The sequence below is a fragment of the Antechinus flavipes genome, chromosome 3, assembly GCF_016432865.1.
Source record: "Antechinus flavipes isolate AdamAnt ecotype Samford, QLD, Australia chromosome 3, AdamAnt_v2, whole genome shotgun sequence".
In the NCBI taxonomy this organism is placed as follows: domain Eukaryota; kingdom Metazoa; phylum Chordata; class Mammalia; order Dasyuromorphia; family Dasyuridae; genus Antechinus; species Antechinus flavipes.
In genome coordinates, this window is record NC_067400.1 from 398,192,269 (window position 1) to 398,205,245 (window position 12,977).

Below are 12,977 nucleotides of genomic sequence, written 5' to 3' on the forward strand. Positions count from 1 at the left end.
GTGGTTTGATTTTCTTCTGCACACTATTTAGTGGAATGAATAATTAGCCTAAGTATTTTTTGGATCCAGAACCTCTAAAATACCCACAGGTATTTAGATGGTTTGAAGGAAATTTTTCTGTAAGATTTTTGGTTTTATTCCAATGTAGATCTTTTGTCTACATTGGCATTGAGATTGCTCCCAAAGAATGCAGATTGAATTATTTTTCTTTTCCTTTATAATATTCTGTTCCTATGCTGGCACAGTGAAGAGAGCTAGAGTTTTTCATTCATACAGGAGTACTGACCTAATCAATTATTTTTTTCTAATTTTAAGTCAATGTATCCAGGCCAATCAGTTCAACTTTAAGCATGGCTTTTAGGGGCTATTCTAATGAGCTGTTTCCTAGAGAAAAAATAAGCAGAAACTCAGGAAGCACCCTTTACATTTCAAGCTCATAAGCATTATAGTGACCTTTGGAAAGTCACTTGATAATCTTTTGGAGTTTCTAAGTTGGCTGTAGAATAATCATTGCAATTACATTTCTCTACTTAGTTGTTTTTGAGTTATTGTTGTTGTTTTCCCTTTCCAACTTAGGTAGAGAATGAATAATAAATTAATTCGTTTCACCAATTGTTTTCTACTTTACCTTAGAATCACTAACAGTATTAAAGAAAACTGTATTTTAGCTTTTTAATTTTATAGTTAAGGAAACTGAAAAAGTTTGTGAAAACTTACCCATGCTCGTGGAATTAGGTAGAGAATCCCAATTCCCTGTCTTAGAATCCATTTCTTATTTCTTAATACAACACTACTCCCTTCAAATGCTGCAGTAGAAATTTTATTTTCTAATGCTTTTTTTTTCTTGGTGAGGTATTTGGGATTAAATGACTTGACCAGGGTCAAACAGTCAGGAAGTGTTAAGTGGCGGAAGCTAGATTTGAACTCAGGTCCTTCTGACTCTGGGGCCAGTGCCATCTAACTTCCCTCTATTGTCTATTTCTACAATGGTCACTGTATTTAAATATACATAAATGTGTACATATATATGCATATGTATGTGTGTATATATGTATGTATATATGTGTATAGATATATATACATTTACATTTTCCCTATATATCACAAATTTCAGTGTATCACATGTTTACAATCTATTTAAACCAAAAAGAAATTCTTTGAATTTTTCTAAATGTTCTCTCTATTTTAAAAGTTCAACTAATTTGTACTTTTCATTTCCCCTTCTATTCTCCTTTTCTTCTACTTATAGATTTTGTTTAAATTCCAATATCTTTCCATTTTAATCTGAAAAAAATCTTGATTATCCATTCTTACACTTTTTAAAAAAAATGTCTAATCCTATTAATGTTAAATCTTGAAATGTTTTTATAACTTAATTTTGCAGTTGAAAAATCACATGTAGAAAATTATACTGCTCTGTTTGAGAAAGATAATCTAGATAAACTATGAATTTTTGTTTTTTAGTCATTCGGGCCTAATTTTCCATGATCCCATTTTTGGGGTTTTCTTGGCAAAGATACTGGGGTAGTTTGCCATTTTCTTCTCCAGCTCATTTTACAGATGAAGAGACTGAGGAAAACAAAATTAAATTACCTGCCTGGGGTTTCACAGTTAAAAGTATGTGAGGCTATATTTGAATGCATGAAGATGACTCTTCCAGATTCCAAGTCTAGTATTCTATCAATTGTACCACCTATATGTCCCAAGTACTATGGAAACTCTAAAATTATTAGTTGGACAATTAATTCTTAATATGAATATTTAGGTACATTTAGTGGCTCTTTTGATGGAAGTTTAACTCATAGAAATATCAAACAATACTTTAGTTAACCAGCTCATAGAAATCTATACTCTAAAATATATTTTATTAACTCACAAAAATATCAAACTTGAAAGAGACTAATGATAAACACAAAAAAATGGTTCAGAAATGCCAAACTAACTAAAAATAATCTCAGAATTCAAGGAATGCTGGTCTAAAAGTTAGTAAACCCAGATTCAAATTTCAGGTCTATGTCTCCATAGAATAACTTCAAAGAGGTAGAATGCTACGGAAGATAAAATGGTAAAATTAAAGCTAGAAAAGATCTAGGTTCAAATTCAGCCTGACAAAGTTGCTAGCTCTATGACCCTAAGAATGGCATTTAATTTCTTTGATCTTCAGTTTAGTCATCTGTAAAAATGTGGAGAGTTTTAGGCTCTACCTCAGAGAGTTGTTATGAGAAGGATCTAATTCAAACACTGTTACATAAGTTCTAAGATTGTTTCTAGGCTATTGATGAACTTGCATGGTATTAAAAATACCTCAAATATCCAATAACACATTTATTTTCACAAATGGCTAACTCAAAAGTATCATTTCTTTCTTTTATAAATGCAGGCAACAAATATTATTTTGAAAAGAGGCCCAGAAGTTTCATCACCACATTACTAAAAGATTCTGTGATATTAAAAAAAAAAAAGATCAAGAATTCTGGATCTTATTAATTTATTAAAGCACTTTGAAAATTTTAAAGTGTTTATCAATCTCCCTATGATTTTGCTGAAAATTTAGGAGGTTGAAAAAAAAGGCTTTTGAGGTCTTTTCTAGATCTAGATCTTTGATTTGGGGAATTTAAATGTGAATTATTACTATTACTGAATAAATGTGCATTGTTTTCTCTTAATTTTCTCTCTAGAGAATAATCTCTATTCTATTTGATTATAATCCAAAAAAAAGGGAGCATTAAAATCTCATATACAAACATATGTATCTCACATGGATGTGCACAATACTCCCTAAAATATAAACCCTGAAATATGAAGTATACTAATACTTTACAAATATAGTCAAAAGACCTGGGTTCAAGTCCAGATTTAGTACTTTCAGACTTTCAGAGAGTCATTTAAATTCCCAGGTTTTCAAATTTTTACATTAAAAGGATTGGACAAGACAACCCCTAAAATTTAATTATGATCTTAACATCCTAAATTTCAAAGAAAAAAAGCAAATTTAAATTAGAAACTAATTTATGGCATTGCAGACATAATCGATGGTATAATTTCAATATATAAAAATTTGAGTCATTCCTGTTTATTTTTATTCTTGTTTCATTTAAACATCAATTTTTCTAAACACGCAAAAACATTTTTAAATCTTTTATAATAGTAGTTCAAAATTCATATGAAATTAAACATCCATGTATTTACGGAAAATACATTTATCACTGGAATTTTTTAAGTCAATTAAGAAATATACAAATGAAAAAAGGTTTGAGAGAAAAATGGAAAAATAAAGGTTTTCATGATAGTCTTTAAGCTGTCTTTTTTTTTTTTTAACTAATTCAAGCGCTAACAGACATCAAAGGTGGACTATAAAAGACATCAAGAAACAGACTGTTGAGCATCTTTAAAAGTCTGAATTGCATTACATATTAACGATGCTAACAAGTCACTACAAAACATTTTATGTCTCAATTATTTTTAGTCCCTGGCTCTTTGTGAGTTTAACTATGCTGTTATTCATTTAAACCAGAATCCAACACAATGACATAGCAGTGAGTAAAGCGATGGGGTGACTTTGTGGAGCAAAGTACAAACAGTTGGAGCTATGACAAAATGATGGATGTCAAACTCCTAAATCCTGGCAGATGCAAGTACACACACCCACTCAAAGCAGAATGCATATGTCAAAAGAATGGGCAGGAAAATGAGGTGGGGGAGGTGTAAAGAGCTTAACATCGCACCGAGAGCGCCTCACTTTTGCAATGGAGCATTGGCGCCACCTGCTGGCAATCGTAGCAACTTTTTTACAAGGAGCCAAAGGGAGGAGGAGAATAATTTACAGCATAGGTAAAGACAATAGAAATCCTTTATAAACCGGAAATAATCACGATTCTTGGTGCTATTTAGTTGGGGGATCCTAATAACATATTAAACTTAGCTGAAATTATAGCAAATTATTTTTAATTATAGCAAATTATAACAAGTTTTTTTTTTCCAGTGAGTTACAGATTATTAGTCACATCTTTGTCCTTTATTACTTTTGAAGAAATAAAAAACTACTTACCAAAAATAGGTATTTTAAAAAAAACTACATATTAACATCTATATTGCATTGTTTTTATTTCATATTGTCTATTTTCAGTAAGAAATTCCACAAAACATATTAATCCTTATAAATCATTTAGTTTTCATAATATTACTTGTTTTCTTTGATTGCTTTTAAAAATGTTTTTTGCTTACTGATTAAAATGCCTAAAACACAAAAGAAAACTTATAAAATCAATATCATGCATGCTTATAATAAATTCTAACTGAAGGAAGTTTGAATTTTTATAAAACCTGCATGCTGGAAACTAGACAGGAAATATACAATTTTAAACAAGGTGTCAATGAATGAGAATTATTTCACTGATTATTGCCTATAAATTTGTGGATTCTCTATTAAACTTAATGATTCTCATCATTAATCAGTTATAGATTATAGAATTTAGAGCTAGAAGAAACTTTAGAGACCATTTCTCTATTTAAATTCTGTGATTTTTCTGTAACCTAAAGAGACTTTTAATGTGTAACATTAGCAGAAAATCAGAGAGCTGATATGCATGTTTAAGTATTCTGAAATTTTCATGGGGACACATACTGTTTTCCTTAAAATCTGTAATAAATCACTGAAAAGTTAAACTGACTTCAAATACTTAAAAAGGTTTGATCACACTAGAACTTTCAGATTAGAACTTTCTCTAGCTTTAGGAACAATATTATGGACAGGGATAAAGTATTCTCTTATTTCTGTCCAAGTAGGTATAAAACCACCTATACAATATTCAAGGGGTTAGCCAAAGGGTTATAAGGACCTTAAGACAGCATTGTTTACTTAAGTCTTCTTTGAAAATGAACAAACAATTCTATTTCTTTCTCCTCTTCACTTCTAGTACTGGATAGTTCTGGTCTGCTAGTTTGAATATAAAAAAAATTTTTTTCACTTGATAATGAACCCTTTTCCAATTATTTTTTTCCAAATGGAAACTAACTCAATTGTATATTTTTAATGTCAAACAAAATATAATAAGGTGGTTTTACTCCTTGAGAAGTTTGAAGTGGATTTACCAGAGAATTTCTAAAAACTGGTCAAACTAACCAAAACAATCCACAAATGACACACCCTATTCTAACAAACCCCAACCCCCAAAGTATGCATGGGAAAGGATCTTTTAAAAAGACATAAAATCTTTGGAAAGAAATATTCTGAAGAAGGGAGGCACTTTTCAAATTAAAAAATCCCAGTGAGTTTTAATTTTTTTTTTTTTTTGAGGTGGGATACTCTGAGGAAATATCCTAAGTGCAGTGTATTATGAAAAAAAAAAAAAATTCTGGGAGAACATCCTGCCAAAAAAGGTGGGTGGAGTTTCCTAGGAAATTGCCAGCTAGGCTGTGTAATTCTGTCCTTTTACCATCAGGGAACTGTAAACTGAACAGTTCCTAATGACTACTCATGAACCTTGCCAGAACTTCCTATTCTTGAAAACTAAGATATCTTTGGGATTTGCTTTTCTTCCAAAATAGTATTTTAAAATGTACTTCCTTCAAGGGCCTCGATGAATAACCTAACAATTTATGAAACATACAATCCTTCTAGAAGAATATTAAAAGCCCAGCCTATACATCGATGGAGGAGAGGGATTGTGTTGTGGAGAAGAGGAAGCTAGGGAGAGGAGTACATGCAGTTTGTCTATACTATGCTAATGAATTGCTCTGGATCCTCAATGGTACACACCTAGTTTGATCATGAGCCTCCGGTTAAGAGGGCTAGGATAGAATTCCTTCTGTCCATGAGCAATAATGTCAAGAACAAATATTTTCATTGATATTTATAAAATATTGATTTCTCAATGGTTCTATTAAAATCATAAATGACTTTTTTAAAAAGGCAAAATATTTCAATTAGTCTTATCTATGTTACAAGAATGATATTTATATGCTTATCTTTCACCTCCCATACAAATACCACAAGTAGCTTCCTTGAGCATTTGGAGGAATGAAAAAACATCTGGTGATATTTGTGCAACGATGGTCTGTCTCTTAATGAACTTAAGACATAAATGTCCCAACATTAGTCATGCAATGAATTTTTACCCATCAAACAAATTCTTATTATGTGAAAATACTTGAAATATTTTGTCCTCCATGTTGGATTGAGTTCCCTACCTTTAATTTTCTAACCGCGTCTCTCACAACTTCGGTACCTTTGGGCTGTTCCACTTCCGTACTGCCAAGAAACTGAAAATTGTCATCTTTGAGACATGTGTCACATAGGATTAAATCACTTTGCAATGCAGATTTTTCAAAATATGATTTAAAACCAGACAAAACTAAATCTTATTTAAACTTTAAGGGCAATTAATACATTTTAAAAACTTCTTTAATATAACAGAATTGAAAAATATTTCATTTGTTGGCTGGATTTTTTTTCTATTCAAGAATTTTAAAAATAAATTAATAAAAAACCCAAACACCTCACAATTCCCTCTTCCCTCTAGCCTCTCCTTCACCAAACAATTCCAAACCAGAAATCTAATATAAAAAGGAAATCTAAAGTTAAAAAAATAACTTTTATTTTAAGGAAGGAAGAGGGATTGCACCTATGATTTCACTGATGTAAGGAATTCTCAGGTGAAGAAACTCCATTTATCAAAGGCAGGCTACCACCTTCTCTACAATTTAAGAGTTTAAGGAATTACCTAGGACAATGAGGAGTTAAATGATTTGCCCAAAGTCATACAATCATTATGTGTCAAAGGTAGGACATATTTTATAAGATTATTATGATAGTAACAAATAAATGCTTTGAAGGCAAAAATTCAGTGACAATTTAAATAAAAATATCAATATAGTTTGAAACTATAACAATATATGATGATATGTTCAAACTTGTCTAATATTGTCTTAACCAAGATATAGTTTTAATTGCCAAAACATTCTTGACATATGTCTTGTTAGACACAGTAATCTTTTGTCTCTAAAATCATCAGCCTTCTGCAAGCTTAAAAAATATCCTCATGAGGCATTTTTAAAACATAAGTTAAAAAAATAAATCAGGATCTCAAATTCAATATCTCTTAATGCTGCATCTAAAATCTTTAGTATATACTATGCTTGAAGATAATCATAAGATTATTATTTAAGATAAAAATAAATTAATTATATTCTAATATTAATATTAATTTATAATTTAAAAGACTAAAAAGCATCATGAAAGGATGGTAGTTTTCAATAGCTGACTCATGCAGAGAGTTTTTATCAAATAAGAAATTTGTAAAAATTGAAATGTTATGTCTATAAATTATTATGATTACTGAAAATATGTCAGGAATTAGGGCCCTTAAAAAAAAAAAAAAGAGCAACTCTAAATGGGAGTCTATCACCCAGATAATCATATTTAGCTTAGTTTAATTTGAAGATGATATTCTTCTATGAAACAAAATTTTGAAAAATAAAGATATAAGAATAAAAAGATTATGAAGAAATGAAATCAATATTTTATCTTCATTTTCAATAATAATTTCACAAAAAAAAATTTATATTCCCTTTTCTGTTGCCTTAAAAAAGGAAAGAAGATAAGACAGTATTGGTTACATACAAATTACATTTTTGGAACCCTCTATCTAGTTCATTATGCCATTATTATGGAACAAATTCTTACTCCCATTAAGCTGAAATCTCTTTACCAAAAAGACGATAATGATTCACGACAATGTAGCAACATTCTGATTACTATATTTCTTTGTTCTTTACTCAAAGTGCCATTTGCAAAGCCAATCTACTTCAATAATACAAATGAATTCAATAGATACAACTAAAACAGGCAAATGAAGGCTGAGTCTTTGAAGGATACATAGATATTTCCTTGCTTGGATCCAGCCCAAGTGACTGAGTGGAAAGTAGCTACTATGATGTAGTGATGATAGAATATTTCCTAAATAGCTGAGGAGCCAAGGAGTCGAAGATTCAGATGTGATTTAGTTTCCAAACAAAAGGGAAGATTGGAGAGTACTTCAATTTTTTCAATGGATATTAACTAAAGTAGATCTGCCATTTAAGGTCTTTGGGGAGGAAAGCAGTAGGGAATAGGGTGTTTGCACATTGTACCTCAATCTTTGATTTATTCTTTTTTCCTAATAATTAGGTGAAGGAATATTCTAAGAAATGAGTGTCCAGGCAATTGTCTAAATTTCAGATTTCCATCAGAAGATACCCTGGCAAACACATTTAGTATAAGAGTGCACCAGAAGTGACAGAGACCAGGGACAGAGGAATTATCTTCAGATGGAGATTTAAGGCAGACACTGATGATGGTGACCTTTCATGATGGAAAGTATTAGCTATAGAAAAGAACCAATGCTGAGATATACCTAAAGGGAACTTTATGAGCACTCCACAAGGAGAAAAATGGACTTATGAGGCCAGAAACCAGGAATCAGCCCTTGGTTACATGTCTTCTCTCAACAAGAGAGTACTTTTGCATACTTTCCAAAAGAACCCTCTGTGCCAGGAGGAGGGTATACATTAATGATATTTTAAAACTATTATAATTGCTATACCTTCTCAGTAAATAGGTTTTGTAAAAGTTAACAATGATCAATAAGTTCATTAACCATTTGAAGAACATCAGTGAGAATGCAAGAATGACTGTTAAAAACTCTACCCCTTAGGGTTACTTTTAGAATCCTAAGGGGAGTCATAATCATTGTCCTCTACCTCAGAGGACACCAGACTGACAGTGAGAATACAACTTAGGACACAATCCAAAAGCGGTTCTACACACCTAAGAAAGACTATCCTTTTACAGCATCTCTCTTATAGCCTCTTCTTTTCACAACCCTAATTCAGGTAATCATCATCTTTCTCCTGGATTAGTAGGTAAGAAGTATCTCAGTCTGAAATCTCTTTTCATTACAATCTATCCTCCTCCAGTAAGTTACTTATATGATTTTTCTAAATCATAGGTCAGACCAAATCACAGCTTTGCTCAAGAAACTCTAGTGCCTCTGGATAAAATATAAACTCTTTGTTTTTGTACTGAAAAGTCTTCAAAACCTGGCCCTTCCTCTTTAGTATTCATACACTTTATTCCCCACCTTACAATATAGCTTTATGCAAATTGGCCTACTAATAATTTCTCTAACATGACCTCAAACCTCTTATCTTTGTGCCTTTGCTCTGGATGTTCCTATGCCTGAAATATACCTCCTTCCCTCTCCCTCCCACTAATCTCCCTTTTGGTTTCTCTGACTTTCATCAAAACTCTGTCCAAGTCTTAGATTCTGCTGGATGCCTTTCCTCTACCCTGCTCCGCAAACCTCATTGGTTAGTGCCTTACTCTCCCTGATTATTTTTCATGTATTCTGCATTTTATCTTCTTTTTTTCATTTGTGTCCACTCTTTTTGACTTAATTTGAGGTTCTCCTGGCAAAGAAACTGGAGTATGCTGTCATTTGTCTTTTTCTTCTCCAACTCAGTTTTTACAGATAAGGAAACTGAGGAAAACAGGGTTAAATGATTGACACAGGGTAACATAATTAGTAAATGAGAAACTCAGGAAATGAATCTTCTTGACTACTGGCCTCTCATTCTATCCACTGAACGACCTAGCTACCTTGAGAGTTTTAGTGTTCAGCGCAATGTCTAATACATAGCAAGCTTTTAAATAAATATCTGTGGATTAATTTATCATATGATATGTTTCTACCAATAAGTCAAATTTTGAATTAAAAATATTTATTCTTATATCATAAATGCGCTTTGGTAAATCTGACAATGTCTTTTCTAAGGAATTATTCAAGCATTTACCTTAACAATATAAAAGCATCCTAAATTAAAAAGGAGTTGTTTTTGTCAGTGTATGAATTAACAAGAGAGAGCCAAAGGAGTCAGAGAAAGAACAATGCAAAACAAAACCAAAATCAGTCCAGACAATAACAGGGAATAGCAGAAGACAGGACCTTAAGGGAAAGGAGTATCTATAACCCTCCTCCATATTAACCTTGGGAAGGAAAGAATAAGATGGAGGACTTGATTGCCTGTGGCAAATGAAGACTCTCTTATTAGATACCATTCATAATAAGTATTTGGAATCCAACACAACCTTAAACCCAAATGCTTACATCTAGCAATTACTAGGATAGGGCTAAGAACTTGATTATTTAGAAAAGATAGCATATAATATTTGATACTTAATTTGCACCATTGTGTAACATAAAGCAGTAAAAGAGTAACGTCTACAGAGAAACAAACAGAGAAAAGAGAGAGAGGAGGAGAGGGGGGAAAAAGACAGACAGACAGACAGAGAGAGAGACAAGGAGACAGAGAGTGGGGGACAGACAGACAAAGACAGAGAGAGAGACGGAGACAGAGACTAGAGACAGAGAGACAGACAGAGAGATCAAGAGATAGACAGAGACAGAGGCAGAGAGACAGAGAAATAGACACAGAAACAGAGAGAGGGATCAGAATAAACCAGGAGTTTCAATTATGTGAGTTCAACTGTGTTTTCCTCTGTCTCTATCATGCTACTGAGAGATTAACCACTGCTTCAGAAGGTAGAATATAGAATAAGAGACAAGTGCAAATGAATTATTGGTAATTTAGTAGAAGTTATCTGGGTCAACAATGGCCAGAAAATATTTTTGTTTTTGGAAGAAAATATTCTTAATCTGGCAAAAATTTTAAGAATTTGATTGTTATGTACAAGTAGGCCCATATGGGAAAATTATGAAGGCCTCCAAATAGATTCTAAACAAATCTACCTTTATTAATGCTCGAGAAAACGATTAAAATTTGAATTCACCATGTTTTTAATTAAGCCATATGAGTTAGAAACATAGAGAGTATGTTCCTAAGAGTAAAAGTCAAATGAAATTAGAAAGTGTGTTGACTCATACCTAACATGCTTATTTCTTTATCAGTTAACACCATGGACACAGGTATACACAAAGTACTAGGAGATAATGCACATATAAATTATTAATTTTAAAGTGAAAAATTCATGAATGCTGTATTTATTACATTCTTTTTATAAGAAAATTTAAAAATATACTAATATATTTTGCTTGGAATTTACACTATTTAAAGCACTTAAAATAATTAAAGATGCTCAAGAATCTCAAAGCAATTTTTTTAAGTGACATTCATTTGAAAATAAATGCCACGGTACATAGCTGTTTAAAAAAAAAGAAAGAAAGAAAGAAAAACATGCTTCTGAGTTTATGGGACTCAAAAAATCAACACATTCACAACTAATTTTCTTTCTTTGAATTTTAAACAAATCTTTAATTCTTCTTAAGTCCCTTTCAAGGAATTGTACTATTTTGCATATTGTGCTTATCACTAATACCAACAAAACAAATTCCAATATATTGATATTCTGATCAGTTGTGACTTATTGCTGCCATTTGGAACTAACCAATTTGTCTTCCCCTAAAGGTTTAGTTTCTCCATACAGGTTGTGCCATATGCACACAAAACCCAGAGGAGAGAGTGCAATGATGTATTAACTAAACCACCATATTTAGGAAATATATTTGCTATTAATTTAAAAAGCTAAAAGAATGATTTTTGAATCAAGAAATCACGAGCTTTCTTAAACTAGTCCCATTATTTATTCCTTCCTGTGTCTATTAATTATATTTGGAAATCATCTCAGCTTACTGACTCTAGGAGAGTCAACTCAGGTATCTCTTCTCTCCTACCTGGAAAGTAATGCCTCTTTCCACCAAATTCAACTAGTGCTTTGTATTTTCCTAATGCAATTATATTTGAATTTGTATTATACTTCTTCGTATGTTTATCATCTTCTTACTAAATTATAAACTCCTTTAGAGCAATGATCTGGTCTTATTTGTTATTTTTGTATCTCCTTCACAGCTATGTACTTAATTATTTTCCAGGTTAATATGATTTTGGACAAGCTGTTGCCTCTGTTCCCTACCTGTAAAATGGGCACAAAATAACAGTAATCATATCAATGATAAATAGTAATGGTGCCATTCCTCCTTTGATATTCTGCACAAGGAATTCATAATACATTTTAAGAGTTTCTGAGATAATTTGCTGAAAGAAAATGACTTGCCATGCAAATTGCTAAATTTGCCAAATAATGCTAAGTAATGACAATATCATCCTTTCAGAATATTTACCTATTTTCCTGTACCAGCATAACATTTACTTTAAAACTTATCTTTCCTTTTGTTTTTAATTTTCCAAATATTTATTATACACGATAAACATTTTCTGTATATCCCTATGTGATACATCAAATGCTTAAAGGAAATCGATAATTTTTAATACATCTGCTACAAATAAAATCTCAGGCATCTGTAAAGCAAACCTCAATTGTTGCTAAATAAGTTGTAGGACCATAGATCTTTATATTTACCTGAATAATTCAGCTTAAGCTCTTTAATTGTTTTGGGAAGATATGCTAGAGTTGTGAAGGAGTTTCAATTTGTAATAATTTGGAGATCATAAAATAATTAAAGATTTTACTCATTATATATTTGAAAAAATGTTTTTTAAAAGGCATTCATGCTTTTATTTGTGCACATGTATATCTGTGTATATATTTATATGTCCATATATAATTACCAAATAGTAGGATAAAATACTTTACTCTTTCAGAGTAAAATAATGAAAACTTTCAAGATACATGTTTAGATAATATATCTTCCACAGCTATTGTCAATTCATCTCAGAAACAGAATTTTTCCCCCAAAATGCATTTATCATTATTTCCTTTCACTGTACTGCCTCGTTCCTTTTCTCCTGCTAAGCATTTTCCCATAATGTTGTCTGTGCTCCCCCATTCTCTAAGCATTGCAAACTCTTGCATGATTACTACACTTGAGACTCAATTTAAAATTTTCTAAATAACATAAATATTGAATGGTATTTTTATGACCTGTTTTTCTTCCAGTAGAGAGCAGTGTTGGACATCATAT

General features: G+C 31.5%; 1 protein-coding gene across 12 annotated transcripts in view; it reads right to left on the bottom strand.

The window, feature by feature from the left end:
* Positions 1–12,977, bottom strand: part of GULP1 (GULP PTB domain containing engulfment adaptor 1) — a 409,533-nt gene that overhangs the window by 83,580 nt on the left and 312,976 nt on the right. For all 12 annotated transcript variants that reach the window (XM_051986054.1, XM_051986044.1, XM_051986042.1 and 9 more), the window contains one exon: positions 6,190–6,261. In XM_051986054.1, the coding sequence (XP_051842014.1) occupies positions 6,190–6,261 (72 nt within the window). The remainder of the gene's footprint in view (positions 1–6,189; positions 6,262–12,977) is intronic.